General features: G+C 39.0%; 3 protein-coding genes across 9 annotated transcripts in view; 2 read left to right on the forward strand and 1 right to left on the reverse strand.

The window, feature by feature from the left end:
• The first annotated feature begins 890 nt into the window (after positions 1–890).
• Positions 891–5,054, forward strand: LOC113528967 (tripartite motif-containing protein 16). The gene is made up of 6 exons (XM_034301975.2): positions 891–1,542; positions 1,845–1,940; positions 2,075–2,308; positions 2,444–2,603; positions 2,724–2,783; positions 3,109–5,054. The coding sequence occupies exons 1-6, from the start codon at positions 967–969 to the stop codon at positions 3,663–3,665; spliced, it is 1,683 nt and encodes a 560-aa protein (XP_034157866.2). The 5' UTR covers positions 891–966; the 3' UTR covers positions 3,666–5,054.
• Positions 5,055–5,312: 258 nt separating this feature from the next.
• On the forward strand, positions 5,313–16,248 carry fam228a (family with sequence similarity 228 member A). 4 transcript variants are annotated; one of them, XR_003402993.3, is made up of 9 exons: positions 5,315–5,679; positions 7,132–7,279; positions 7,361–7,513; positions 7,614–7,691; positions 7,864–8,046; positions 8,553–8,640; positions 9,091–9,169; positions 9,244–9,421; positions 16,130–16,248. XR_003402993.3 is itself a non-coding variant. In XM_026917488.3 (8 exons), exons 2-8 carry the CDS (start codon positions 7,199–7,201, stop codon positions 9,344–9,346), a joined length of 765 nt encoding a protein of 254 aa, XP_026773289.2. In that variant the 5' UTR covers positions 5,313–5,667; positions 7,132–7,198; the 3' UTR covers positions 9,347–10,348. The 4 variants fall into 4 exon arrangements, 3 of the variants coding, with proteins under 3 accessions (XP_026773289.2, XP_026773290.2, XP_026773288.2); XM_026917488.3 differs by lacking the exon at positions 16,130–16,248 and having other exon boundaries at positions 5,313–5,667; positions 9,244–10,348; XM_026917489.3 differs by lacking the exon at positions 16,130–16,248 and having other exon boundaries at positions 5,313–5,634; positions 9,244–10,348.
• Positions 10,851–27,696, reverse strand: part of itsn2a (intersectin 2a) — a 43,236-nt gene continuing 26,390 nt past the window's right edge. For all 4 annotated transcript variants that reach the window (XM_053231908.1, XM_026917483.3, XM_053231907.1 and 1 more), the window contains 23 exons: positions 26,685–26,821; positions 26,082–26,467; positions 25,857–25,987; positions 25,602–25,765; positions 25,232–25,304; positions 24,771–24,952; positions 23,947–24,002; positions 23,685–23,851; positions 23,565–23,598; positions 23,360–23,481; positions 23,167–23,263; positions 22,660–22,851; positions 19,212–19,333; positions 16,155–16,261; positions 15,444–15,627; positions 15,120–15,218; positions 14,649–14,816; positions 13,590–13,799; positions 13,373–13,494; positions 13,015–13,097; positions 12,467–12,550; positions 11,182–11,355; positions 10,851–11,068 (listed from right to left, as the gene is read on the reverse strand). In XM_053231908.1, the coding sequence (XP_053087883.1) occupies positions 10,911–11,068; positions 11,182–11,355; positions 12,467–12,550; positions 13,015–13,097; positions 13,373–13,494; positions 13,590–13,799; positions 14,649–14,816; positions 15,120–15,218; positions 15,444–15,627; positions 16,155–16,261; positions 19,212–19,333; positions 22,660–22,851; positions 23,167–23,263; positions 23,360–23,481; positions 23,565–23,598; positions 23,685–23,851; positions 23,947–24,002; positions 24,771–24,952; positions 25,232–25,304; positions 25,602–25,765; positions 25,857–25,987; positions 26,082–26,467; positions 26,685–26,821 (3,252 nt within the window). In that variant the 3' untranslated portion in view covers positions 10,851–10,910. The remainder of the gene's footprint in view (positions 11,069–11,181; positions 11,356–12,466; positions 12,551–13,014; positions 13,098–13,372; positions 13,495–13,589; positions 13,800–14,648; positions 14,817–15,119; positions 15,219–15,443; positions 15,628–16,154; positions 16,262–19,211; positions 19,334–22,659; positions 22,852–23,166; positions 23,264–23,359; positions 23,482–23,564; positions 23,599–23,684; positions 23,852–23,946; positions 24,003–24,770; positions 24,953–25,231; positions 25,305–25,601; positions 25,766–25,856; positions 25,988–26,081; positions 26,468–26,684; positions 26,822–27,696) is intronic.

A 27,696-nucleotide genomic window follows, 5' to 3' on the forward strand; every position in this document is an offset into this window, starting at 1 on the left:
TGTTACAGCATACAAAGACATTCTATACAATTGTGCGCTTCCAACATTGTAGCAGCAGTTTGGGGAAGAACCACATATGTGGGTGTAATGGACAAAGGTTCACAAACCTTTGGCAATATAGTGTGGACGTGCATATATACACATGTTTGAATACACAGAATTTCATATACATGGAAGAGCACATATATAGGGAAATGCTAAGAGATTGGATTGCAACCTTCAACATTCTAAAGCTTGTGGCCTAGAAAAAAAATATCAGACACCCCTGATTCCCCTGAGATTATGGTAAATCAAAACACTATTCTAAAGGTATAAATATGAGAGTTTTTTTGTCCTAGCTTATAATTCTGAATGGCTGTGTATTTCTAAATCACTGTGTTGTTCTCAGCAGTAATATTTTTAAATCTTTTCCTCCCTCCTCTGGTGATTGTGTGGAACAGCAGCTGTTATTTATATAAACAATGTGGAGGTGATGATGGTGTCTAAAGCAGACTTATTTCAGCAGCTCTTTATAGAGCAGTTCATCCACTAGACCAAAACACAGCAGTGCTGCACGCTAACAGCAGTGCGCGTTTATAGCAAGTGAAACTGGAGCAGAAGTGGGAGAATTAAACTTGTTCTTGTGAAAACTCACACAAACTCCTACACTGAGATCTGCTCGAAGGAAAACACTGACATTCAAACAAGATATGGATTAATGCTTCTTAAAAAATATTCAAAAATAAAGAATCTTTTTAATAATTTTATGAAAATACTGCTATTATGAAGAGTAATTCCGAGATTAGTCGTTGTTTTCATTCCTAATCTCCCCACTCCTTCTCTGTCTCTCCACCCTCTGTCACACACAGTAATTAAGCCACTCCTACTGATTTCAGAGAAAGTGGATCTTCTGTCTCTATCTCTCTCTCTCTCTGAAGTTCCTCACTCTCTCTTTCTCTCTCTCTCTCAGCGTGTGCCTGCAGGAAAATGGCCGAGGCCAGTATTTCAGTAGATCAGGACCAGTTCATCTGTCCAGTGTGTCTGGATCTCCTGAAGGATCCGGTGGCTATCCCCTGTGGTCACAGTTTCTGTAAGGTGTGTATCAATGGCTGCTGGGATCAGGAGGATCAGCAGGGCGTCTACAGCTGTCCTCAGTGCAGAGACACTTTCACTCCAAGGCCTGTTCTACGCAGAAACACCATGCTGGCTGAAGTGGTGGAGAAAGTGAAGAAGACTGCTCCTGCTCACTGTTACGCTGGACCTGGAGATGTGGAGTGTGATTTCTGCATCGGGAGAAAACGCAAAGCCGTTAAGTCCTGTCTGATATGTCTGGCTTCCTCTTGTGAAACTCATCTTAAACCTCACTATGAAGTTCCTGCTTTGAAAAAACACAAGCTGGTTGAAGCCATAACACAGCTAAATGGGAACATCTGCTCTCAACATGACAAACTGATGGACATCTACTGTCACACTGACAAAAGCTGCATCTGTTATATGTGTACTGTAGATGGACACAAAGGTCACGACACTGTCTCAGCTGCAGTGGAACGATCTAAGAAACAGGTGAGCAATAAATTCTACAGTCAAATCTTATTTAACATTTTTTGTTGCAGATGCGTGAAACATAAGTAAACTTTAACTTATTAGCTGCTTTTAATAATGACTTGATTCAGCATATACACAACTCTTACTGAACTTTGACCAGCCAACACCCATCATCTGTCATTATAACAGACACATTAACTATACTGAACAATCCATAAACAGCTCTGTAAAACAGGCGTAAACCTTAACTCGTCAGTTCCCATTAACATTCCCCCACACACCTCATAGCTTGTAGATTAATGTATTTTGTTTACTGACAGTATGAGGTAGGAGAAGTGCAGGGGAAATCCCAGGAGAGAATCCAGGAGAAGCAGAAGAAGGTGCAGGAGCTGAAACAGGCTGTGAACACTATAAAGGTGAGCAGTGAGCAGAGACAGAGCTGCTCCTAGAAACACACACAACATGGACATCATTTAGAGTCCCAGTAAGAGAGGAAATGATGGTTAAGTTTTAAAAAGGGCCTAAATGTGGTGTGTTTTTCACCTAACAGTCCCGTACACAGACAGCAGTGGAGAACAGTGAGAGGATCTTTACTGAGCTGATCAACTCCATGGAGGAAAAGCGCTCGGAGATGACGGAGCTGATCAGAGCTCAGGAAAAGGCTGAACTGAGTCGAGCTGAACGACTCCTGGAGCAACTGGAGCAGGAGATTGCTGATCTTCAGAGGAGAGTCACTGAGCTGGAGCAGCTTTCACACACACACGATCACATCCATTTTTTCAAGGTAACACTCGCTGTCTGATCTCTTTAAGGTAACAATAAATGTCCCCATCTGACAAGTTTTTCTTGGTCTAGTTTGGTCTGAGATCATTCATTCCTCTCGTGTACCATTTGTTTTTCTTTCCATTTCTGTCTGTAGTGCTTCCAGTCCCTCTGTGACCCTTCTGGGTATAAAGACTCACTCAGCATCACCATCAATCATCAGCCCTCATTTGAGAGAGTACATAATTATTTGTATGATGTGAAAAAGCGACTTGTGGAATTCTGCAATAGTGAATTCTATAAAATCCATCCACATGGTAAGTGGAGCTCTGACTGAGAAACAAGTCTTTGACCTCTCAGCCGTATAGTAAAAATGGGAAACTGTTTCCAGCTTTTATAGATAAGTCATTCTATATTTTGTCTCTGTATGTTCACAGTTGCAGCAGTTCACCTGCTTTTAACCTCAGAGCCAAGGACCAGACAAGAGTTTATGAATTGTATGTCTAAAACACACACACACACACACAGCCATACTGGCAGCCATGTTGGACAAAATTTGGGAAAATGTGACAGTTTCTTTTTTTCTTTGATTAAGGAAACTAAATATTTAATATCCTTTATCATTTTAAAATGTATTATTTTCTTTCATATATGCAATGTATGAAGATAGTGTAAAAAAACATAAGAACAAAAACACATATTTACCTATAAACAATTTTCCCTCTTGGTGATACTGATTTTGTTTGGCTTTTTTTTAAATAGAAATACAAATTCTATTTTGTTGGTTATACCTATCTGTTATTTTTCTGTTTTTGTTTTTAGATTTCTGTCATCTGACTCTGGATCCAAACACAGCACATCGTAACCTCCTTCTATCAGAAGGAAACACAGTTGTCACAGGCAGTGAGACGGAACAGCCGTACTCTCTACATTCCTATTCAGCTAATCCTTCAGAGAGATTTGACTACTACTGGCAGGTGTTGTGTAATCAAAGTCTCAATGAATGCTGTTACTGGGAGGTGGAGCGGGTCAATAAGGGATATTTAGAGATATCAGTCTCGTATAAAGACATCAGCAGGAAAGGAGATGGTATAGAGTGTGGGTTTGGATACAACAATCAGTCCTGGAGTCTGGTGTGTTCTTCTTCCACTTGCTATTTCTGTCACAAGAACAAAAAGACTGAGCTCCGAGTTCCATCACCTTCTAAAGTGGGAGTGTATGTAGATAAACGTGCAGGAATTCTGTCCTTCTACAGCGTCTATAACACAACGACACTTCTCTACAGAACTCACACCAAATTCTCTCAGCCTCTATACGCTGGCTTTAGGGTGGGTTTGAGATCAACCATGAGGTTATGTAATCGGTCTTGTTACTACTGAGACCAAATATCCATGTTTGAACAATTGAATCAATTTTATAGTTAATCAATATATGCATATTTAAAATATGGTATTAATAAATTAAGTATTAAATGTGTAAATTAATATACTTGTTAATTTGTAATTAATGCACTACTCGATGCAAATTTGTAAGACAAAGGCCAAAGAATTTGTTTAGTTGCAGTGCATAATTCTCAAAATCAAGCTAAATTCAGTGTCCACATTTGGATGTGTTTACAACTAACCAAATTTAAAAAATACCAGCTGTTACCCTAAAATACCATCCATCCATTTTCTGTACCACTTATCCTACACAGGGTCATGCACAGCCTAGAGCCTATCCCATTGCAGGGCACAATTGCACACGTATTGACACACTACGGACAATTTGGAAATGCCAATCAGCCTACAATGCATGTCTTTGGACTGGGGAGGAAACCCCTGAAGCACAGGGGACGGCGGTGCGAGGCGACAGTGCTAACCGCTAAGCTGCCATGCCCTCACCCTAACATACCATTCTGTGGAAATTAGCTTGTTTGGGACTTGTCATTTTCAGGGGGAAAAATTAAACAGGATTGGTGTTCTGGCATGATTTCAAATGTAACTAATTAAAAATCAGGTAACTATATGACAAATTGCTCTGAAAGACAACCACCCAACAGCTACCAGCTACACTAACACCTCCTGACCCTCATCTTGCCCAAAACTGGCCAGTAGCTCATATTTTCCTATCAATTGATTAACTGTTCAATAAAATCTTACTCTTTCTTCTGAATGACAAAATAACTTTGCATTGCATCTGTTAAAAGTCTGTTTGAAGAAATGTAAACCCATCAAAAGGAGCTACATATCTGCATTGACAAATACAGTAATACTGTAAGCACTCTTCCGGCACTGCTAAAAAATATCTTAGTCAGTAAAAAAAATTGCTGAATATTGGCAAATTTATCTCATATTTCTCATTATTAGTATATTATTAAACATAAGCATGAAATTCATACTAATGTCATTAAGAATTTAAAAACAACTTCATGTTGTGAGAACAAAAACAGACCAAACAGCAACACAAAACATTTCTTGGCCAATAACCTTCACAGTTTAATGAACAGAATTGAAGTATTTACATAAGGCATAAAAAACACTTTGAGACATGCTGTTGTAGAAAAATAATCAACGGCGGGGTGGTCTGGTGATGTGGAGCACTACCCTGAAGTTGATTATTTCCCTATAATAGCATGTTCCTGAGTATTTTATTTCTCTTCTACAAAAATATGCAGCTTGTTACTGAGAAACCGCAAAGTGTAAACACCTGCGTCCTGAGGAAACCTTAAAGTTACAGCATCACCTCTGACTGTTACAAAGAACTGACACTGGAGACTCCTTCCATAAATAAACGTTTCACCATAGCAACAATACTTTTTATTATTGTTAGGATTAAATGACATGAGCATCCCCATGAACGAGCTGGTAGTATAGAAACAATAACACATTTGTGATGTGCAGCTACAATTCTGTCCGAGCTGCTGTTAGAGAAAATTAATCAACACCTTCTGACCAATCACAGTCCACAATTCAACAGCGCTGTGGTAATAAAGCACTTTTTTTTTTAATCAATATAAACTGTCTCAAAGCTGCTTTACAGACATTTATACTCCACTGAGCATAAGGTCACAGTAATATAATAGACAAAATACCTGTAAATATATATGTATATATAGACCTGTTTCTATCAAACAAACCGGAAGTGCGGGTGCTTCGAAAGGCGTCACCATGGCAACGGCTGCCTGCTACCTGAAACGGTATTCCGAGGTGTTCTACATTCACGCCGCCATTTTGTCACCAGGCTACTGGAGCGGTTTAATAAACAACTCGCTTATCGGTTCTCTGTGCAACGTAAAGCAGCTAGCTGTTTGTTTTTTTGTTTGTTTGTTTGTTTGTTTTTGTAGCCTCGTGTGTTTTTCTCAGACAGGTAAATGAGGTGAAACTGAAGGTCGAGTCTGAGGTGAACAACAAGGTTTGGAAAAAAAAAAAAAACTAAACATTCACTGAACTGGGATAGTATAACCTGAACACGCTGACTAGCATGTACACATCTTTTACTTCACAACAAAAAGTAAAAAAAAACGTGTTTAATTAGTTTAAACAGAATATTAGAAAGTATTCTAACCTGTCGATGGAAAAGCTTTTTAGGTGTAATTGTTGAACTCCAAAAAAAAAAAAGAGTTTTCTTTACGTTTAACTTTTAGACACATAATCATTAAGTACAATTTAAAACTTTAAATTAAGCTAAAGAAAGTTCAGGTCAATACCAAAGTGTGCTGAACCATAGGGGAGACCGGGTATGGTTGTAACACTTTTTGCTTCAGCACCTGTAACTCACTGAATTTTTGAGCTCAAACTTTTCTACAAAATACCCACATTTGTTTACTTCAAATGGCACCAATTCAAACCTCTGTAAGACTGTCACAGACCTTGTGTCAAATACATCTTGTTCCTTTGTTACAACCCACCACTACCTTTTGTTGTAACACCTGCTGGGGTAAGTTGTAACAATTACACCAATGAAGCGAAGGAAATTGCATCACATTTTACCTGAGAAACTACAGTTTAATCTAATAGAAGGTATATGATTTTATCTGCCATAGCATAAGTACTAAACAAAATATAGTCTTGGTCACAAAATGTACTTTCTGACCTCAAAATGTGTTGTGTTTTTTTTTTTTTTTTTTTTTTAAACCTCTGTATAATCTTCATGCGCCTGTTTCCAGCCTTGACAACCTCCATGTTGGATCAGGAGGAAGTGTGTAAACACTGAAATGATCATATGACTCCTATCTTATTCCTGATTGGTGGAGTTGGTGATGTTACAACCATACCCAGTCTCCCCTATATACAAAATTAATTTTTTTCCGAATAAATTTCGATGGCATGCAAAATAATATATGTTAAATGTCTATTTCAGATGTATGTTGGTTATGAGACAAAATAAGTCTAGATATTTATTACACTGCTTTATAAAGATCCACCATTGAATAGTATTGTGATACTGTGTTGTAAGACTTAAAAAGAACATTGTGATTTTTTTTTTTTAATAAAAGCAGTATGAAAAATAACAACTATGTGAATGAGTAGATAAATTCACTAAGAAATTAATGTAGCATGTAATGTAGCACTATAGGACTCACTACCTCTTTTCACTGTTCAATATACATAACAATAATAATAAAGTTAACTTTGACTTAATTAGCTAAATGCATATATTACTTAGTTTAAAGGAGGATATGTGTAAAATGCTCACGTGTGTCAGTTTGTGAAGTGTGTGGTTTTTTTTCAAGATTTGTATGCATTTGTTTTCTTTCAAGTCACTCATAAAATGTTTCATTAAGTGTCAGGAAAAATTTGTCTATATATATAAATTTATTTGTTTGTTTGTTTGTTTTGTTTTGTTTTTCTTCCATCTCTGTAGGTTAGGCAAGGGGATGCATTTCGGAGTTTTCACACTTTGAAACTCAGGCACCACTTCTATTTTAGTAATGCTGGTTAAAAGCAGAAAAGATTACGACGGCGTGATAACCCTCCACAAACCTGTCCCACCACATCTGTTCCACCATACGGTGAGACACTTTTTTCCAGCACCACAGCGGTACAAAAGAGAGGATGCTGTAATGTGACTCAGGTCCATTTTCCTTCCTCAGTCTCCCAGAAGTGTTGGGCAGAAGCCATCATCAGTAGTTGAGTGTCCATATGTTAGAAGTGTGACTCGGAAATCAACCAGTGTCCTTACACGCCCAGGAGCAGAGGCTGATAAGGCACACACACTCTCTCCTGGCGCAATAAAACAACTACAGGTATTACACACACACACGGCTAATGTCCACCAAAATGTTCTTTTTTGTAAACCAGGACTCCTTATCTTTCTGAAATAAATATCATCCAACTCTGTTACAGGATCAGTTTCTTTCAGAACGACAGGAGGCAGATGCCATCACACAACCACTGCTGGAGAAGGAGAATGGATTCATCAAGGTGTGTGTTGACGTTTATTTCAGGCACGCAAAGCAAAGGTGGTAGCAAATGGAGCACTGCTTCAAAATAACTGATGGTCCTGCCTGCATAAAATCCATGAAGCTTTTCATCAGTAGGATATGAAATGAAATTGATGATCTGGGATCAGTGTGTTTTATGTGTGCGTGTGCAGGATCTGGAACGTTTCCTCAACCACAGAGACATGCTTAGTGTGAGGAAGCGTGAGCTTCTGCACAAGCGCTGGACAGAGTGTGTGTGGTGGCCGGTGAAGCGCAGTGTCGAACAGCGCTTCACACGCTGTCGTTATGAAGGAGTGGAGCCAGTGGAGATGATGCACACAGGCTACAGGGCTAAGGTGCGCCCTACTGTTTAGCATGTGCTACAATATTTTGAGCGTTGTCATTGTTCACAGCTCAACTATTCACTTTGTTTTGTTTTGGACAGGACCTATAACAGTAACGATTACATATTTCTGTTTTACCCTAAACGATTACATACTTCTTATTTTAATTTAATTATCCGTGACACTCTGTTGGTGCTATAGGAATTTTTTGCGAATTTGTGCAGACTTGAACCCATCAAATTGCTTTTCAAAAAAGATCTCTAGCTCTAAGTGGTATATATGACTACATTCATATAACAAGTTTGAAGTAACACAAATCCGATTTTCTGCCTTAATGTGACACATAAACAGATGCTTATTTCAGCTGTTTCAGTTTGCAACCCCAGTACGTGCTCATGATTAAGTTCTGACGCTTGGCCTGGTCTAGAAAATATCCCAAACCAAAATAATAAAAAGGTCAGTTGTTTAATTAATGGAGAAACTTAATGGAGAAACCTAATGAGCCATTTGTCTTCCAGGTCAGCACCGCTCCCTTGAAGGATCCACTGTTTCTCTACACACATTCAAGAATGAAGGAGAAGAGAGTGGTCCTTCACTGCCAGACAGGTTTCAAACAGTTTTGCTTACAACAAAAGATCACATCTTAAATAACTTACAATTTCTATAAGAAAATGATAGAATGTCTACTAGACATAGTCATTTTAGCACCTCTATGAGGGAGTACTCAGGTACTCAGTTTAAATGTGCTGTTTAATTTCATACTTTCTACCACTTAATGCCATCTCAACCAATCATCCCAGAGTACCTGCCCAAAACGTAACCAATCAGAGCACAGTTCCTGCTCCCAAAGCCGTATACTGTAAAGTATTTTAAATATTTTGTCATCTGGTACTAGATTTTATAAAATGTATTTTATGAATGTACAAGATGTTAAGAAATCTATTAAATAAACACCATGATCATTCTGTCACACCCTGATCAATCAAAATAGAATTTTTGTTTGATTTCTTGGATATGCATGTAAAATGGCATTGACCTTTGACCTGTGCATCACAGGATGTGTGGATGGCCGTCAGTGGGTGGCGTCAGCAGAGGAACAGAGCAGGAACAAGAGAGATCTGCACAGAGGCAGCAGGTACGGAAATAAAGCAAAATGACCTGAAAATAAACAATGCGGTAGAACAGAATATTTTGTTTTCTGCTATACAGGTGTCGAGGCCCTGTTTACATGGCTATGGCAGATGGGCGGTGCTTCCGGCCTGAATGCTGGTCCGCGTTTGGTCAGTCTCGCAGTTATTCAATGAAGTCATGACGTGACACTGTTCATCCTCTACCTCATCCAGTCACAACCTCGAATGACTTTTCAAGTCTTCTATTTCAGATTGTGGTACATTTTTTCTGTCCTATGGTTAATAATGAAAAGTTAATACAAAAAAACAGGCAAAAATTTATTATTATTATTATTATTATTATTATTAGTCAAATACAAGTTTTATTTCAATTAATTTATTGGGCATGCTTTAAGATATGAAGCTAAATTATAATTCTGATTATTTGATAATATTCTATAGCAGGCATTTATTTATTTATTTGTTTGTTTGGTTTTTTTTATTTAAGTCCTGTCCCAGTTTGTGATCAGAGCCCTGTGGTCTGTGAGCTAATCCCAAATCCACACTTTTAGCCTCTTCACCCAAATAAATTGCACAAGATCAGACCAAAAATTGAAATCAAGTAACAAATGCAGAAATGTAGGGTATAGATAAAAAGTTATGGTCCTCAGTTTGGTTTAAACTGCAGCATTCTCAATTCTCAACTTTAGTAGCTGTTACACTGAAAACACTTGGTGGGTGTGCTGTAATAGGAAAAAAATGAGTGATTGGGGTGGTGTGATGTTCATTTTTTTTAACATCATGTGCTAAAATGTTTTATTCCTCTTACACCACAGCAATTTGCCAACGATTACAGTCTACAATTTATTAATGAATTATTTAATGAATGGAAGGTCTGCGATATAAGTTAATTCGTGTTCTCACTTCATTCTTCATTCTCACTTTCTCTTGTAATTTATTAAGACAAAAAAAATGCAGCTTGTTACCAAGAAACTACAAAACACAACATCATTCTGAAGACTTACCCATGTCAGAAAACCTAAGAGTTACAGCTTTACTTCTGACTGTTCCAAAGCACTGACACTGGAGACTCCTTCCGTAAATTATATATATACATCTCTTTAAATAGTTTCTGCGAAAGAGATGTTACTATAGAAACGATAACCTATTAGAACAAGCATTTTCTTATAAACCAGTGATTTGCTTTGCTTTCCTATTTCCTAGAGCTGCTGTTATAGAAAATTAATCAACACCTTGTGTCCAGTCAGAATATAGAAATCAGCAGCGCTGTGGTATAAGTGGTGCTTAACAGTTGTTTGCTGTTCGTTTGGATGAAGGAAAGTAAAACAATGTAAATACTCAGAACTGTTTTTTATTTGTCTTATTTGGTTTGGGTGGGGTTGAGGTCTCCAAAACCAAAACCGTCTCTTACTCTGTGACAGTAAAATGATAACAAGTGGTTTGCAAAGAAAAGCAACCAAACCTTGCTCTCTAGGTGAGCTAGATGGACAGCCACATGAGATTTTCTACTTTGTCGTGCATTTATCTCCTGCTGAGTAAGAAACTCAGATTTTAATAAACTTTGGCCTGCAGAAGTTTTACCTAACTATTGAGTCTTTTCTCTCTGGTTCCACAAAGACACAAGTGGAATTGTTCTTGGCCCTGTTGATCTGTTCTTCTAGTGGTAAAATTGGCTTTTTTATTTAAAAAAAAAAAAAGAGATTCATAGAAAAATAAGGTTTCGTTCGGCAAGTACGAGGTTCAAGGTCAGAAGAGTGGCGTCTGCTCATAAAGCTGCAGGTCGAGGCGAACTCTGACCTCTCCAGTGGGAACCTCGTGGAGCAGCAGACGCCGAGTCAGCGGACCTTTGCCATCCTGATCCTTCTTTATGGTTGCCACGGGAACCTCTGTGCGACCCAGGAAGTCTGAAAACGCACAGGTACAATGAGTAATCATCAGTATTTAAAGAGATTCGGCTAAAGAAATGTTGGATGCTGTGATAACAGATGCTCTTTTTTCTGGCGTGTCATGCACTTGCCGTCAGGAGAGAACTGATCCCGCTCAAACACAGTGATGCACAGGACGTCCTGGTACAGGTCTTTGATGAAGAATTGACAGCTGAAGTTCCATTTAGGGTTGACTGTGTCATTCTGAGGCCGTGAGGTGTAGCACTGTGCTCCCATCGACAGCTCACAGTACGGGTTACTCTTACCTACAACCGAACACCACACACACACACACACACAATCCTGTTATGACTAACAGAACCGGGTGAAATGGACGGGTCCAGAAACTTTACTAAACACAGGAAAAGTGATTGGTGCTTATGGGTTATGTGATTGAATGGAATACTCGAGAGTTTCTCAGTCTAAACCTCAGAAGTTTGTACTGTTTCTCTGTACTGAGGACAGAACAGAAAATCTATACTTTTATCCTGGATGTCTAAGGGCAGATATTAGTCTGTCAATAAACATTTACTTGAAACATAGTTGGAACAACATTTTCATACGGAAGAAATTGTAGTTGTATGGCTCTGGTGTATGGATACGACAAAACCTTCAGGAAACTGTGTACCTGAAACAACTACTTACTGTATGACTCCACTGTTGGAAATTTGGATAAAACTCCATAAGAGCAGCTTTAATAACACTTTCTCTCATGTCTGTGTCATTTTAACACCTTTATGTTATAGTTTAACAGTAGCTTTTAATTCCTGTTATTAGTCACATATTGTAAATGTCTGTTGTTGGAGTTCAACAACTGCCCTTAGATTTCAAATAAAGGACAACTCCCCCCTGAAACACATGTTTATGTTGAAATATTTGCGATGTGGTTAGTGATAGGGAGAGGTTGCGTGGAGTTACAACGACATTTAATGGGAGAAAAAATTCAGTGCTTTAGGGTTTCATGGTTAGCTCGTAAAAACAAAAGGGTGAGAGCTATACAAGTAAGTGGGCGTGGCCAGCCAACACAGTGAAAAGACTTCAAAACTCAGAATTTCATTTTCAAATAATTATTGGACACTGCTGAATATCATATTAATTTTAAATATTGATATACCTGTCATTCAGCATTTTCTTCAGTACAGAAAAACATGTCAGTTTTTGTCTGTGGACATCGTTAAGGTAGATCTGAATGATCAGCAGTTACTGCATCTTCAAAGTGTTATGTATTTTTTAATCAAATATTTTTCTAAAACTCTCATTTGCCCAGTAACTACTAGAATAACAATCAAATCAGGAAACGTTAAAGCAAAGGTGTTTAAAGCGATAATGATAGGTAAGCATTACATGTTTACATTACATAGGTAAGGTATTTCTCACCATTAGGCTTGCAGGGTTTTAGCTCAACAGCCTCCTGAGCTGTTACTAACAAACGTCCAATGCCACTTGTCTTCTGAGAGCGGGCTGTAAAACACACACACACACACACACACACACACACACACACGTGCAATTTTAGTCTAAAATTAGAGTGTAATCAGAAATAGAGAAATACACATGCTGAGTGTGAAGAATAAAAGAATAGTTTCACAAAAAAAGCAAGACAAGACCTGTTTGGTGTCCAATTTTAGGAGGTTCGGTGGGGTGAGGTGGAATTGTAGAGGAAAACTGGAGTTTGTTCTAATAATTTGATCTCAGATACTATATAACAAAATAATTTCTTAACAAATTGGTTTATGGAGCTTACTGAAGCGGGTATATTAAGATTTGGAATGTATTTGTGAAAAAGATTTAGGGTGAGAAGATATTTAGAACATTTTTTTTTGCTGATTTACTTCATTTAGAGTAAAGGGGGAAATGCATAAATTAGATTTTTTTTTTTTTTTTTGCTAAACCATTCCTTTAAGCGTTCCCTGCCCTTCTCCAACCTTGGTAAGCCTTTTCTCTTTTCAGCTTCTCCGTCTCTATGAAGTGCTCTGATGCTGCTTTGATTCGCTGGACCCATGTGGTTCTGATCAAAATAATAAAATAAATAAAACACAGACATGATCAGGGTTTAGGAAAGCCTTCAGTGACAATTCCAATACTATTGATTTATCGTCCACAGGCGCATTTAATGTCACATTCATTTAAATCCAGAAAAATGAGTAGGAAGAAAATAAGTGTTACTGGAACTTCTGATAGTCTGGTTTGGCCATGAAAACATTTACACAGAACTTTACTAAAAGATTGATAAATGAGGCCCAATGTGTGTGTGAGTGTGTATGTGAGTGTGTGTGCGTGTACCTCTCATTGATGCTGTCAGCTTTCAGCGTGTACACACGGTCGATGTGTGAGATGTGAAAGATCGGGTCTTCGCTGGATGGGTCAGACGGCATTTTAACCAACACTTCATTCAAAAACACAGGCTAATGAGAGATAGAGAGAGGTTATCTTTCTATCATACATCCAGCTTCTAGAAATACCTACTTTACACATGAGTTATGTTCTATGACTTCGGTACCGTTTTGTACATCTTGTAGACGGTGTTGGACTTGGGGCTGAAGGGTCGGTCTGTGTTTGAAGAGAACTGTTTGGAGGTGTAGGTGAAGAGCAGGAAGTCGCTGAACAGGAAGGCCCAGAGCTCCTTGTTGCTTTTAGCCTTCCACGCACGCCCGCTGTGCAGCAGCTTGCGAGGACCCAGGCAGTTCGTCAGAGAGTTAAAGACCAAATGCTAGAAAAGAGGGCAAAATAAAACATTTGAGCTCATGTATTATTGTGGCTTTGCATCAGTATCCCACTGACCAAGACTTGATTTTTAGATTTTTAGCAATACACTTGCAACATTTATTTTTAAAAAACTCCCAAAGAAATCTTGGCTTCATCTCAATTATTAGCATCATAAACAATTTATTGGAATTTATTTGTCTTATTTAGTTCAACAGAGAGAAAAAAAGAGAGGCTGCAAGAGGCTACTTTATAGCGGGAGTTATAACTTGTTTCACAAATGTTCCAAAACATTAAATGAAAATTGCAATTGTTGGCAAATTGCTATAGGGGCATGCTGTTATAGGAAAATAATTAACTTTGCAGACATAACTCCTTGTTACTCCCAGGTCAAAATAACTATATTGGGGAAAAATTCTTTGGCATTATTTCAAGTAAAAACAAACAATTGATCAATTAGACCTAAACAGAACTACCTCCAGCTCTGACATAGGCACTTATGTAGGTGGGGCTTACAGTACTACTTGTTACTGATTGGCTATGTATATTAGAGTCATTATATAAGAATGTATAACCATATAATTTTATAAACAGACACTAAATTAAAAGAAAACAGCATTGTTACTGCTGTTTTTACCATCAAAAGCAATGTTGTACTATTTTATTTTAATGTCATTATTTCATCATTTAATTTTGTCATATCTTCATCAATAAACAGTTTATATAGTTAAGATAGTTAAATCATTTTAAAATTTTAAAACCCTTCCTCAGTCCGTGGTCGCTGTTTGGGGAAGTTCTGTTCTTTTCTTTCATTGTACAGTGTTAAAACATTAAAAAGTTAATAAGACCAGCTCACCTCGATGACCCCTTCACACTGCACGTGGTTCTGCAGCCACTCAAGTCGGTCTGAGTTTTCCTTCTCCCTCACACCCTCATTAACCTGCGAGCACAGAAGCTCCGCCCTCTCCAGCGCCTCCCGAAGGTTCACCTGGTCCACATGTCCTGCTGGAGTGTTTTCCAAAATCTACAACCACACAGGGATGAAGACAAATGGAGAGGGAGACAGAAAAAAAGAAATCTCTCTTAAACTTCTCCTAGCAAGAGATTAACGCAGACATACTGGTCTTTTCTGCAAACCCAAGTCTGCTTATGATCCATGCGTAGGACTGAAAGTCTCCTGTCTACAACTGAGAACTAAGGACTTTTTAATGATTCATTAATAGACTCCTTACCACTTTATATAAACTCCTGGAAGCTTGGAAATGGAGCATGATTTTTACAAAAATGATCATATATTCGTATTATTATGTCTGGTTTAAGGTCTCACATTTCTGATGAGTAAAGGATAGCGTGTGATCCTCTGCATGGGCTTCAGCAGGAAGCTGGACAGCGGCATTCCTTTACACCTGTAATTAGTGGCAATTTTCTGCAAAACAGAATGGAAACGAACGGAACCTGAAAGCACATCTGGATTTAATTCACACAATTTTCCACTTAAACATTATGATTCGATTTTTGCAGTCCAATAATTCCACCTGTGCCTGATACCTAATTATGATGCCAACTAACACAAACACCAGCTAATTAGTACACCAAAGGAATGTACAGTATATTCTATGCCAAAAGGAAGTGCATAGGAAGTATTTTTAACCTTTAGGAAGAGCTTGAAATCTGCCAAGGCGTCGGTTTTCTGTTGCAGCAAGACGGCTGCATTCAGCTGGCAGCTGCAGAAGCGGATGTAGGCCTGCATGTGTGAAAGCTCAGAGGACAGGATGTCTCCGATCACCTGCACGGGCATGCGTTCACCTGCCGTCTTCTTACGCACACGTAGAGCTCTGATAAATGTATTTTTAATTAATCCTTTTTTGGGGATCACAATAGATAAATAGAACAGATAACAAGGAATCGTGGTCCAAATGAATATAAGAAGGTCTGGTACTGAATAAAACTAACAAAAAAAAAACATTAGGTTCCAATTTGAAGGCAGGCCCATAGATTTTTGGTCAGCGTTTCTTATTGTGGCCAGATTTGAACTCTTTTTCAGTGTAGGCATCCCCATAATTCTGTCACCAGAGTAAAGTTTTGACCAACATGGTGGACCAAACTGTCACTCCAACTCAGTTGTAAAGTTGCGAATGGTAGAAATGATGTAGCCAACATAACATGACCTCACAGCTTATACATCTAACGTGCTATGTAGCTGGCTAGTTAACTTTAACCAGCTAGCTAACCAGCTACTTTATATAGCAAACAGTAGATTAGTTTGAGTTTAGCAGTACTCCTGCTACAGTATTTTTCATTTCCATGTTATTCTTTTTGCTGTTTTCCTGAGTGAAGACAGGTGGTGCTGTGATTCACTCACTTGAGCAGTTTGGTGTTGCACATGATCAGCTCTCTCCAGTTCACAAAAATCACACTCATCTCAGCCTCGGTCAAGCGGCCCGACTCGCTCATGGGTTTGTAGAACACCTACACACACACACACACACACACAAACAGCTAAGTCACAGGGTCTATACAAAATTAAATCACATTGACACCTGAACTTTATGACTGATCTGCTATTCAGGGCAATTCAACTGCACAATTTATAACTGATACTCATTAGTAAATGAACAATTAAAAATAAAATTAAAAAAAAGAAAAGAAAATGTGCACAGTTTCCCACTTACTTCAAATGTAGTTGATCAACCAAGACATGTTGACTTAAGTAGAGCAACCAGTGGTGTATTTACTTGATTGTTTTACTTCATTACACTGTTAAGTGTCTAATTTTACATTTATTCATTCCTAACTTATTACATGTCTTTTAATCAATCAGTCATGAACATTGGGAGTTGACTCACATATCTGAAGAGCTACTTAGTTGATTGTAAGGCTAAGAAGTCACCTAAGTAGCTCTTCAGATCTGTGAGTCGACTCTCAGTGTTCATGATTAATTAATCACTTGATTAATCAATTAATTAGACAAATTGCTGTCTAATCTTTCAAGCTCATGAGAGAATGAAAGTGGATTTCTGTGGTAAATAAGTTGTTAGAATTTACAACCATCATTATTTTCCAGGCTGTTAGTTTCTTAAAACAATAATGAATAATGTAAAGTTAAGAATTTAGATGAGAAATGGTGTTATATTTAATCCTTAACTTTAGCTAACTAAAGTTTTCTGTCAGGTTAGCTCCTGTTAGCTACCAGTGGAATAGCTGAAGTATATATATATATACACAGTCAGGTCCATAAATATTGGGACAGTGACACAGTTTTGGTAATTTTGCCTCTGTACACCACCACAATGGATTTGAAATGAAGCAATCAAGATGTGACTGAAGTGTAGACTTTCAGCTTTAATTCAACGGCTTCAAGAAAAATACTGCCATTAAATAAAAAATTACAGCCATTTTTTACAGAGTCCCTCCATTTTCACAGGCTCAAAAGTAATGGGACAATTGACTGATAAGCAGTTTCATGGCCAGCTGTGGCCTGTTTCCTCCTTATATCATGATAAATTAAGGAGATAAAAGGTCTGGAGGTGATTCCAAGTGTTGAATTTGCATTTGGTAGCTGTTCATAGGAACTCTCAATATGCCGTCCAAAGAGGTGTTGATGCAAGTGAAGGAGGCCATCATTAGGCTGAAAGACCAAAACAGACCTATCAGAGAGATAGCAGAAACTTTAGGAGGGCCAAATCAACAATTTGGTACATTCTTAAAAAGAAGGAATGCACTGGCGAGCTCAGCAACACCAAAAGGCCTGGGAGACCACAGAAAACAACTAAAGTGGATGATTGCAGAATTCTTTTCTTATTGAAGAACAACCCCTTCACAACATCTAGCCAAGTCAGGAACACTCTGGAGGAGGTAGGCCTATCATTGTCAAAGTCTACAATCAAGAGCCACCTTCATGAATGTAAATACAGACGGGTTTACCTCAAGATGCAAACCACTGGTAACACTCAAGAACACAAAGGCCAGATTAGACTTTGCTAAAAAACCTCTAAAAAAAAAGCCTGACCAGTTCTGATGCAAGATTAACTTGTACCAGAATGATGGGAAGAGAAAAGTATGGAGAAGGAAAGGAAGGGCTCATGATCCAAAGCATACCACATCATCCGTCAAACATGTGAAGGCAGTGTTATGGCATGGGCATGTTTGGCTGCCAATGGAACTGGGTCACTGGGGTTTATTGATAATGTGACTGTTGATAGAAGTAGCAGGATGAATTCTGAAGTGTACAGAGCTATACTTTCTGCTCAGATTCAGTCAAATGCTGCAAAACTGATAGGACAGCGCTTCACAGTACAGATGGATAACAACCCAAAACATACTGTGAAAGCAGCCCAAGAGCTTGGAAATTAAATGTTCTTAAATGGCCGAGTCAGTCACCTGACCTCAACCCAACTGAGCTGCTTTTCATTTACTGAAGACAAATCTGAAGGCAGAAAGACTCACAAACAAGCAGCAACTGAAGATGGCTGCAGTAAAGACCTGGCAAATCATCTCAAGGGAGGAAACTCAGCATTTGGTGATGTCAAAGGGGTCCAGACTTCAGGTAGTCATTGACTGCGAAGGATTTACCTCCAAGTAATAAAAATAATCCTAATATTTATGATTATATTAGTTTGTCCCATTACTTTTGAGCCTGTGAAAATGGAGGAACTCTGTAAAAAAATGGCTGTAATTCCTAAACGGTTAATGCAATATTTTTGTTAAACCCCTTGAATTAAAGCTGAAAGTCTACGCTTCAGTCACATCTTGACTGCTTCATTTCAAATCCACTGTGGTGGTGGTCAGAGGCAATATTACCAAAACTGTGTCACTGTCCCAATATTTATGGACCTGACTGTATATATATATATTTTTCCCAGTCTGTCAGCTATAAAGTCATACACATTGCTTTGTTTATTTAATTGAAGTAGTTGCTAGCAATTAGCATTCTCCTCACTGAACAGTAGGTTACCATGGTAATGGTCAGCTCACACTGCATGCACTGTTGGAGGTGGGAATGGAGAAAATAGATATTCACGCTATTTTTATGATTTAGCCTCATGTTTCAGTGACCTCATTTTCATATTTGGGACTGGGTTAGTGATTTAGATGTTAATATAGATATAATTTTATAATTTTTTACTGTTATGGTTTTTATACAGATTAATTCTGTTCCTTTATAAAACGTTTGTTTATTAGCTACATTAGCCTCATAGCTCCAGAGCATCCATGCCTGATCCAACATGGCTGACTGACTATGGCTGATGTCTCATTTCTATAAGAAATCATTACAAATGATTTACACTGAGACCTATGTATGTTTGAACATGTATGTGTTTACATGTTTTACCTGCATCTGTTAGATACCTGTGTATTATACTGTGTGTGTGTGTGTGTGTGTGTGTGTGTGTGTGCGTGTGTGTTTGTATTGGTTTACCTCAAGCACCAGCTCCAGGTCCTGTACGTACGTCTGCTCCGTCTCAATGAGTTCGTGGATGTAGCCCTGCCTCTTCCTCTCCTCACAACTCATGGAGTCTAAGCTCAAAAGGTCTGCACACCCTACACACACGCACACACACAAGCATGCAGGTATACATACAGACGAGCATGGAGACACATATGCATGCACACACTTACAGATGAGCACACAGACAGTAGACGTGTTAGTGTGGACGTGTATATACACAAAAACAAGGGTTAAACATGGACATACTGTATGTAAGACATGGCGCTGGCTGATATAACAATAATAACTGTGATCAGTTACACCAAAATATGTCTTTCTAAGAGTTATCCTGTATAAATCAAAAATATTATTGCAAATGCTTTTTCCATATTAATTTTTTTTAAATGTTCCCCTACTTGTTCACTATATACAGTATATAAAGTATATATAGTATATTTCGCCATATATATATAGTATATAATATATATATATATATATATATATATATATATATATATATATATATATATATATATATATTTTTTTTTTTTTTTTTTTTTTTTTTTGCAAAAACACTTGCCATATCACTCACCCCTAGCAAAGTTAATTTCTCTCTTAATATCAGACACAAAATGTTTCCAATTTTCAATCTGTCAAACAAACTAAAATATATATCTGAAAAAAACAACTAAAAAATAATATCTCTGGAAAACTGAACATACCCACACTACAACTAACTGAAACTAGACAGCATTTTAACTGAAGAAATAATAAATAAATGGAAATAATATAGAATATAAATATAAAACTAACCCCTTAACCTCCCAGTGAATTGTCCTGTCATAAATTAGAAATTATTCAGTAACTACAGTAAAACTAATAGGAAAGGAATGTAGTTAGAAGAGTGAGGCCTGGACCTCCTGTAAAAAGAATTGTGTATGAGCATGCACACACGTACACATACACATACACATATAATGATGGCATGAATAAACATCAATATGCTCAAACATCAAACACAGCTCTGAGCACAGTGTGAGCACATCAAAATCACATCACTCCGCAAAACCCACAGTTTAAAAACGTCTTTATTTCTTTTATTTCTCTTTCCGTTTCTCCATAAAAAAGAGCAGCAAAGCTGGAGCAGAGCTTCTGTTAGAGCACACAGAAAGCAAAAGGCCGTGGCGCTGCAGTGTAAGGGCTGTTAGCTGGTTGCATAGGGACGGCTCAAGTGCTATAGGATAACATGCTGCTGGTGACGTCATCAGGTGTGTGTGTGTGTGTGCGTTTGTGTGTGTGTGTGTGTGCTACATCTTAACATGGAAGAAGCCAACTAACAATCCTATGATGTAAAAGGCTTAGTGAGGAAGCAGCATATGCTGGTATAGCATGGACGCACACATATATACACACGTACATTCGCTCTCTCTCGCTCTCGTCATATCATGGCATATATGAACAGTACTGCTGCAAATCTGTTGCATCTCTATAAAAGGTTTTCAGTTTCTTGATCATTATTTAAGGACCATAGAAAAGAACCCTGTCACTACTACTCACTTCCACCATATTACCCTTGTAATGGGACAGTTCAGCCAAAATGAAAAGTACACCAAGTCCCTTTTACCCCTAAATATAGTTGACTATGTTGGTGTGTGAAGTTTGCAACATTTAGGCTAAACGGGACATTGTGGGCATTTCGTTCTGGCTGAGGTATTTCCTTAATCCAAATCTATTTGAGTGTTTTTTTTAAATGGCAGGAAATGCATAACAACAAAAGAGAAGCAAAAAAATGACAACAATAAAACAGAAATTTCAAAATGAGGGAAGAGCCTCATCCAAAAAGAGCAGGAGGGAGGTGGAGTCTTGTCTGCTGCTCTCTGATTGGAAGAGGAGGAGGAGGAGGAGGAGGAGAAGGGGCCGAGGCTAGAGTTCCTGAAATAAAGCAGAGATGAGGCGAGCGACAGGAAAAGGGAAGGAACAGAGGAGTGGATGAGTGTAGCCATGAAAGATAATGAAGAGAGGGATGGATAACATAGATCAGTGCTGAGAGAAAGAAAAAAACTGAAACGCTGGGATAAGTTGACTCTAAGCTAAGAGGTTTGCACATTGCGTATGTTGTGTGACGTGATGCTAAATGTATTTACTAGGCTGGAGAAGAATCGCTAACTTTTTTGGATCTTTCAGCTCTGCAAGGTTTTACTACTACAAAAAAATATAAAATATCTTAAACATAGTTGAATTTATCTAATATTTCTCATTATGACATTATGATAAAACACAGAGACTATTAAGCCTTTTTCTAGGTATTTATAATTGCTGTATTTTGAAGTTGCTGCTCTATTGGGAGATCATTTTGCTTTTTCTTTAAATAAATGTTTGACAAAAGCAAAATTATCTGCCAAAAGAGAAAGAAAATTTCAAGCTTAAAATTAGAAAATAAAATTATAGAAATAGGCTTTTGTTTTATTTCAACCATAATGAGAAATATTTGATAGATTGTAATATATTTTGTGATATTCAATGGTATGAAAACTGCAGGTGTATTTTATCAGCTCTGGTGCCGGTGCCTAATCTCAAACCATTCCACACTTTCTCCCTGTTAAAAAAGACAGACTTCGGCCAAAAAAATAGATCCACCATAATTCTTCTGGTCTGGACCCAAGAACGTGAAAGGGTACAGTCCTTTATCACTATGAAAACAAATCAAGCAGTCAAATGTACATGACTGCAATTTATATAAGATATGAAAAGTGCATGGGGTGGAGAGATTGATTTGAAAAAATAACTACATAAAACCCTGAGTTGTTGTAATACAGCATTGCAAGCACTTGATCTTCTTATAATGTGAAATACAGCATGTAGTTCCCATCATGATGAACTTCAGAATTCTAAATCTCACCTGTTTCCTAACACAAGTCTGACTCATTACTTCTTTCACATGAAAGGGACAGAAAGTTACACTTCAGCCTAAAACAACTTCAGGCAAATACAGATGATGTTTTCCTTGACTGAACTTGTTCTGTTTCATTAAAATCCTTGTCGTGTTTGCCCTTGTATCAAAACATGCTGGTACTCCCGAAAGTGCAAAGACAGTGACACTGAATTTATTAAAATCTGTCTCTTGTTAAGGGTCACTTGCACTGAGGGCATGTGAGAGATTTGAGACAGGGTCACTGTAATAAAGAAGTGTCCTTCAGCTCCAAGGGGAGGACATACCAAGTGACAGGACACGGATATGTTTCTGATCTCTCTTTGGCTTTTGGAATTGTTACTCGCTGAAGCTGTTTCTTCTTCCAACATTCACCCTAATTCTGTTCCGTTCATATATTTTCTATACTCCTCTCCGAATGTACAGAAATCCATACCTTCTCTTTTTGCTCTTTTTCTTTTTATGAGTTAATTCACTCAGAATGAAGTATGTAAAGGTGTCAGGACTTACATTGCTGGCTGGGGTCAGACTCTGTAGTCATCTTGACGTAATTGGTCGGGAAGAGCCCGGTGACCCCGTTGATTTCTCCTTTCCACCAATCGGAGTCGTCCTTGTTGAGGACGTTGATCAGCTGACCTTTCTGGAATGTCATCTCATCCCCATTGGCTGCTTTGTAGTCATACATGGCAATGACCTGACACACTGAGGAAAAAGAAAGAATGATAGAAATATATTAAAATTGGAGTTTGATTATAAAAGATGTTTCTGGACCAGGAATTATTTCAATAGTTTTTCATCATAGGCTTCTGTTAACATCTTCCTGTCCTGGAAATTAGGCCCATCCAAAACCAACATTGTGCTGCTTAGCTTGATTATGTTGCTTCTATATCAAAATTTATATACCACAATGTATACTGCAGTAGATACGGCAATGGATAGGCTCCAGATCCACTGTACCCTGAATAGGGGATAAATCATCAAGACAAAGATGTGTGTGTGTGTGTGTGTGTGACGTACGTGGCTGGGGCGCAGGAGTGGTTTTACCACTGTTGGGCTCCAGCAGTCTGACGTTTGAGGAGTGAAACCAGCCCTTTTGACGCTTCTTACCCCGAGCCTACAACACACACAACAGAGACCACCAATCAGATTGGTTTCCCTCTGAAAGGTATGCAGGTGTCTTCTCAACAATTGTGCATCCAGACACACAGACCTGCAGTTCTCCCAGCCACCAGCCACAGGAGTTCTTATGGAGAACGAGGATCAGCTGCCCCGGAGTCACGTTCAGCTGCTCTGCCGTCATGGCCTTACAGGCTGTCGTTACCTGCGCAATCTCTGAAAAGAATGAGAAGAAAATATATAGAATAGAACAGTACCTTCTTCCTTCAGAGTGTTCTGGACAGGGTTTGCAAACTCACCTGGCTTTTTACCTGAAGCACCAGCTTTGGCAGACTGAAAAGGAGTCGGAAACAAATATTAAACCTAGTCACAGTTCAGAGTTTAAGGAATTTTTAAAAAAATTATAAAATTTTGCATACGTCGTAGTCTTTGGGTTTGACGTAGTTAGATGGGAAGAGTCCTGATTGGTCGCCGATGCAGCCTTTCCACCACTCCCCCTCTTTTTCCATTACCAAGACAACGTCGTCAGCTCGGAATGTCAGGTCACCTGACTCGGGACTCTCATACGTGTAAAGAGCCACATATTCTAACAAAAATGAAAACCACACATGGGCACACACCATAACATTTGAACAAACTAGAAGTTGAACTTGAAGTCTACATGAAGAAAACACAGCTCACCTTCAAACAGAACAGAGTCGGGCAGGTCCAGATCATCGACAGTGGAATACAAAGGCCTGGAGGAGAAGCAAAGAGGATTCTGGTAAAGACAAGGATGTACCGTCTTTGTGGAGTTTGGCATGATCTCCCTGTGTTCCTGTGGGGTTCTCCAGGTTTCCTCCAACCTCTTGAAAACATGCTGGATGGTAAACTGGTGACTCTAAATTGCCCCTAGGTAAGAATATGTGTGTGTGAGTGTGTGTGTGTGTGTGTGTGCATGGTGCCCTGTAATGGACAGACGTCCTATCCATGGTGTATCCTGCCCCGTACCCAGTATTCCTAGGATAGGCTTCGGATCCACTGCAATCCTGACCAGGATAAAGCGTTTACTGAAGATGAAAGTGTTATGAAATAAGGGTTTGAGCTGTAGTAGTTGAGCTGTTCATTTCTAAGAGAAATATGTTCCAGATTTCATGAGCATAAAAACAAAAGATTCCACTTTTCTTGTTTTACCTTCAGGAAGTTCAATAATGCAGCAGTTGCAGATTCTGAATTTGGGACACAGACTGTGAGACATTAAGCCATGGCTGCAGGTTGTAAAGCAGAGGAGCCCAAACTACAGTCTGTGCGCTATTTGTGGATCAACACTATTTTTGAAACATCTTGTAAGCGATTTTTTGTAAAATATGAGTTATCAGTTAACTTGATAATGTTGCTCCATGATTAATGCACCTCAGTGGAGAATCTGGTACGAAACATGAAATGGTTAATAATTATTCATGTCTGATTTAAAACTGAGGTATTACATTTATAAACCTTTTGGAAGAGTGAAAGACAAAACTTACTCTGTGTGTGTGTTGTTGGTGGCGGTCACCAAGGAGACGTAGGTTTTGGGGAACCAGCCTTGGTTCTCCCCGAGTTCTCCATACCACCAGTTCTCCTGCTGCTCCAGAACCGTGATGATATCATCCTTAGTGAAGCCGAGCTGTGTGTCCGTGGTAGCTGTCCACGCACACACAGCTACGGCCTACACACAGTAAAGCCATGTTTGGTTTATATGGACAGTGATCATTTTTTTCTAAATTAAATATAAGTTTAATGCACAAACACTTTTTGTGCATTATGTATGAATCGGTTGTTAGCCAAAAACTAACAAATGTCTTAAAATGATTTAGTTATTAATTCAGTTGTGATGTTGTTGGACATTAACACATCCTTATACAACAAAGTGCTGTGTGTTAATTCTTTTTCTCTAACCAGACAAGTTTAATGTTTAAAGTTCAAGTCTTTGTTCATATACACCTACCTGTGTGTGTTGTGTGTGCGTTGCTGCAGGAGTGTGTGTAGGTGTTGGTCCCTCTATATCCACTCGAGGGATCCTGGAGGAAGGAGATATTGTGATAAATAGAATCTACAATGTATCATAAAAACATAAACATATCATTTGTAATGCAAGGTGTAAATGGGGACAGAGCATAAATGAAATGTAGCACAAAGAAAGAAGAAAATTCTGTCAGCTCAAACTGAACAAGCAAATATCTAACTAGAGCATAATTCACACTCAGGACAGGTATGTTTACTTATAAATTTTAGTGACTATTATTTAGCAAATAGCAAATCCCAACAATAGTTCAAGACCTATAATAATTACCCCTAGAATAAATATCAAGGTTTACCTGGAGTAGTCACTAGGGGGCACTGTGTTGTGTGTAGCAGCTGCTGTCGAATCTGTCTCATCATTTTTACAGGTTTTCTCAGCATAACTCTCAGGAAACCAGCCACTGCTGCCTCGGTAGGTGCCATACAGCCAGCCAGGCTCCCTCACCGTGGACTCATCCACCTGAGGGGAACAGGAGCGCATGATCAGTGTGTGCTAATGTACTTACAAGTACATGCATGCATATACTATCTGTGTGACTGTGATTGTGTACCTCTATCAGACCATCTGCTTCCAGCGTCAGTTCGTCAGAGTTACGGGCAGTGAAGGGATAAAGCGCTCTGTAGGTGCTCAGCGTGCTCTTCTTGCCTTGAACATCGAAACCAGTTGGTTGTACACTTGTACCTATCAAACACATGAACAAGATTTAGGATGGACTATAACAAGTACACACAAACAGTGCATCAGCCCATGTACACACACAGAGACACACACTCACCTGTTGCGTTTGCTGTACTGTTGAACAGTGCAGAGAGCTGTGACTGAAGATCAACTTTTGTGCTGTTCACAGGATTTATCCCTCGTTCATTAACTCCATCACCCCCCTTATCCTTGCTGTCTTTCTCTTCTGCTCTCCTTCTCTCCTCCCTCTCTTTCTCTTCTGCTCTTCTTTTCTCCTCCCTCTCTCTCTCCTCCGCTCTCCTCCTTTCCTCCCTCTCTCTCTCCTCCCTCTCCTGCTGTGCGGCCTTCTCCTGGGCTTCACGGAGTCGGGCCTGGGTCTGGAGTTGCTGCTCCTCTCTGAGTTTGGCTTCTCTCTCTTGAGCAAGCCTCCTCTGGCGCTCAGCCTCCTCCTTCTGCAGCCGCTCCTGCTCCAGCTTGGCCTGTCTGAGCTCACACATACACACACAGAGGTCATTTTGTAAATGTCACTGCTGTTTTGCAGACAGTCTGTTATTAAAACTAAATATTGTGACACGCACTGTGTATTCCCGAAAGGTCCCAGAAAGATATTTTTGCCATATTGCCTACCCCAAATATGTGTTAAGCAGTTGTATGTGTGAACATGTGACCATGGATAACACAATGTAATATCTTTGATCACCTGGCCAATTCTTCCTCTGTCCTCCTTTTCTCCTCTTCTTCCTGCCTCCGTCTCTGCAGCTCCTTCACTTTCTCCAACTTCACGCGGTTGAGCTGCTCCAGCACGGCCTGCTGCTGCCGCTGCCTCTCTCTCAGCTCCTGCAACATTCCCCAGAACATTTCTTAAATGCTGGCTACAGATTTGGGATGCACCATGAACTCTAAACTGCCTCTCAACATCAGTCAGTCTCTCCTAATCCCTCCCATGGTACCCATGGTCCTATACACCCATAGCCCTATGTTCCCAGGGTCCTATGTTGCCAGGAACCTATACTCCTAGTGCCCTATCTATCTTATGTTCAGACAGCCCTGCATTTCCCCATATGCTATGTCCTCAGAGCCCTATGTTCCCAGAGCCCTACATTCCCAGTACAGTATGTTCCCAGTACCGCATGTCCTCAGAGCCCTACATTCCGAGTACAGTATGTTGTCAAAGCCCTACATTCCTAGTAACCCCATGTTCTTAGAGCTCTACATTCCCAGTAACATATATTCCCAGACTCCTGCATTCCAAGTACAGTATGTCCTCAGAGCCCTACGTTCCTATTACATTATGTTCCCAGGGTCCTATACTCCCAGTCCCTATTTTTCCAGAGCTGTATGAGCCCTACATTCCCAGAACCCTAAGCTCCCAGACCCACATATACCCAGAGTCCTATGTTCTGAGAAAGCTTTGTTCCTAGAACCCTGTGTTCCCAGGGTCTTCTGTCTTGGTATAATCCTATGGTCATTCAACATCTATACCTCCGTTGTGTTATTTAAAAACATATTATGATTGTATTTCCGACACATTGTGATGATACAAACCAAAATAATGAAAGGAGTCCGTTAATGATGTTATGAATTGGATTAGAAAATGTGTGACCCTCCAGTAAACTTAAACACACAGAGCTGCCATAAAAACTCACCACAAACATATTATAAACAAGCATCAAAGGTTTAGCCGTTGCATTTATGATACGGGAGACACCCGA

This window comes from Pangasianodon hypophthalmus, chromosome 30 (assembly GCF_027358585.1).
Source record: "Pangasianodon hypophthalmus isolate fPanHyp1 chromosome 30, fPanHyp1.pri, whole genome shotgun sequence".
In the NCBI taxonomy this organism is placed as follows: domain Eukaryota; kingdom Metazoa; phylum Chordata; class Actinopteri; order Siluriformes; family Pangasiidae; genus Pangasianodon; species Pangasianodon hypophthalmus.